Raw genomic sequence first — 2,185 nt, forward strand, 5'->3', positions numbered from 1 at the left:
ATTCTTTAAAAATTTTTGTCTTTAAAAAAGGAATACAACTCACTTACTATGAGAATCTTTCTATAACTATTTTTAAAGACTGATTCTTTATGTGTATATATGTATACCTATATGAGTTTATGTGTACCATGTGTATGCAGATGTCCTTCATAGGTGAGAGGACATCAGAACTCCTGGAACTGGATTGATAGGTGCTTGTTATCCAGCTGATGTGAGTACTGAGAACCAAACATGAGTCCTACAAAAGATCAGCAAGGACTCTTAAATGCTGTTCTGTTTGTTCCATCTTGCCTCCAATAAATACATTTTAAATTAGGCATACTCACGAAGGGTCATTAATGACTGTCCTCAGGGCAGTGAGAAGATCTGTAGTTGACAGTGTGCTGTAGTCCAATCTCACAGCTGCTCCTTTGGCCACCATGTGAGCAATGTTATCAGGTTGATCCGCAAACAAGGGAATGCCCACCACAGGAATACCATGGTAGATTGCCTCATACATGCCATTAGCTCCTCCATGAGCTATGAAAGCTTTGGTTTTTGGATGGCCTACAATGTGCAGAATTTTCACAGGATTGATTATTTTATTACAGAGAAATTCAATCTAAGGATTAATGAGAGGTGGTGCTCCCTAAAAATCATATTATTCTAGTCTCAAAATTATAATAAAATTGCTTCAGAAATTTAAATCAAGAAGCTCTTAAATCTGTGGGAAGAGGAAGACTGCCTGAAAGAGGTAGTATATGACTCCAGGAAAAAGGAAAACAAGATTTCCAGATGAAACAATGAAAAATGATATTTTGCATTAAAGAAGCATTATGTATCAATTGAAAAACTATCCCTGTGTGAGGTGTTCAAGATATTTTCTAAAAAACAGTGAGAGCATTATGTCTGGTGGAGTAGAAGCCAGTGGGATATTGGATAGTGGAATCCAAGAAAAACCAGGCTACACTTCCTCAACATAAGTTAACAATTCATGTAGTAAAGACTATGAATTTCTTTGCACAGAAAATGCTGTACAAAAGACTGTTGTTTTCAGTAGCATATGAAATACTATTCTAGTAGGAGTAGGAATCATGAAACAAGAAACAGGAACAATCCAATGATTCCCTGAATAATTCTTGGGGAGGTGATTACATAGCTGAACTAAAGATACTTTGATTTTAGCCATTGGGAAGATGATGTATAATAAAATGACAATTTTTTGTTAGTTTCCATTATCTAATTATGAAAATAAATATAAAACATTTACAATATGTTTGTGCATCTTCTTCGTCAGTTGATGCCTTTGTTTTTACTCTTTATTGACTTCAGTCTTACCGAGAAGGTCATTCTGGGGGATCCACTTGTATAGTCGAGTATTGGATCCTAGGGTGTCTGGTTTCTTGCCATCAAATCTCCACAGAACCTGTTACCCACAGAAAACCTCTTATATCATATTCCAAGTGACAACACATTTTAATTCATAGAAAATTAATCAGTTTATCCAGCTGAATATTATTGACAAAGTAATTAACATAGGATGTTTAAAAAATTGCGTTATCAAATACAATTAAATACTATATTACATTTCTGAATGTAATTTTGTCATTACTTGATCATAATATGTAATCATAGTATTGTAGAAGTATGATGATTTATGAGCAGTTAAAGTATGCATAACATTTTTGAGCAGATCTAGAATTCTGATGAGGAAAATTGTAGCCAGTTATCAATAGCACTTGGATACAATTGCTATATATACCCTAGCTCTATTTTATAAATTTAATATTACTTTGTTCATTTCTTTTTGAGTCATGGGGGGAAAGTTTTACATTTATCTGTACTTTGCTTTGTGCACATTATTATTAGGTTACTTTTGTTTTATTTATTTTTTTGTGTATGAGTGTTATACCTTCATGTATACAAGAGCACCCATGGGCACATTGCCTTTTGAGGCCGAAGAATGCATTGATCTCTGGAATTGGAGGCATGGACTCTTGTTAGCTTCAATGTGGTTGCTGGGAATGGAATTTGTTTCTTCTCCAAGAGTAGACTGTGTTCTTAAACACTGAGCCATCTCTCCAGGTTCCATCAGGTTTCACTTTATATATAATAATATCTAACAAAAAATCTACTATTTGTGAGAAAAAAGTTCATTCTCATTAGGAAGTACATTTATTTATGTTTAGCTAAAAATTATTAAAGA

General features: G+C 33.8%; 1 protein-coding gene across 1 annotated transcript in view; it reads right to left on the reverse strand.

The window, feature by feature from the left end:
• The window catches only part of LOC103742355 (UDP-glucuronosyltransferase 2B1-like), an 11,971-nt gene that overhangs the window by 1,581 nt on the left and 8,205 nt on the right, over window positions 1-2,185 (reverse strand). Inside the window, exons 4-5 of the mRNA XM_008843412.2 lie at window positions 1,318-1,405; window positions 327-546 (exon numbers count right to left, since the gene is read on the reverse strand). Of these exons, the coding sequence (XP_008841634.2) occupies window positions 327-546; window positions 1,318-1,405 (308 nt within the window). The remainder of the gene's footprint in view (window positions 1-326; window positions 547-1,317; window positions 1,406-2,185) is intronic.

The sequence above is a fragment of the Nannospalax galili genome, unplaced genomic scaffold (genome assembly GCF_000622305.1).
Source record: "Nannospalax galili isolate Female #2095 unplaced genomic scaffold, S.galili_v1.0 scaffold2142, whole genome shotgun sequence".
NCBI lineage: Eukaryota > Metazoa > Chordata > Mammalia > Rodentia > Spalacidae > Nannospalax > Nannospalax galili.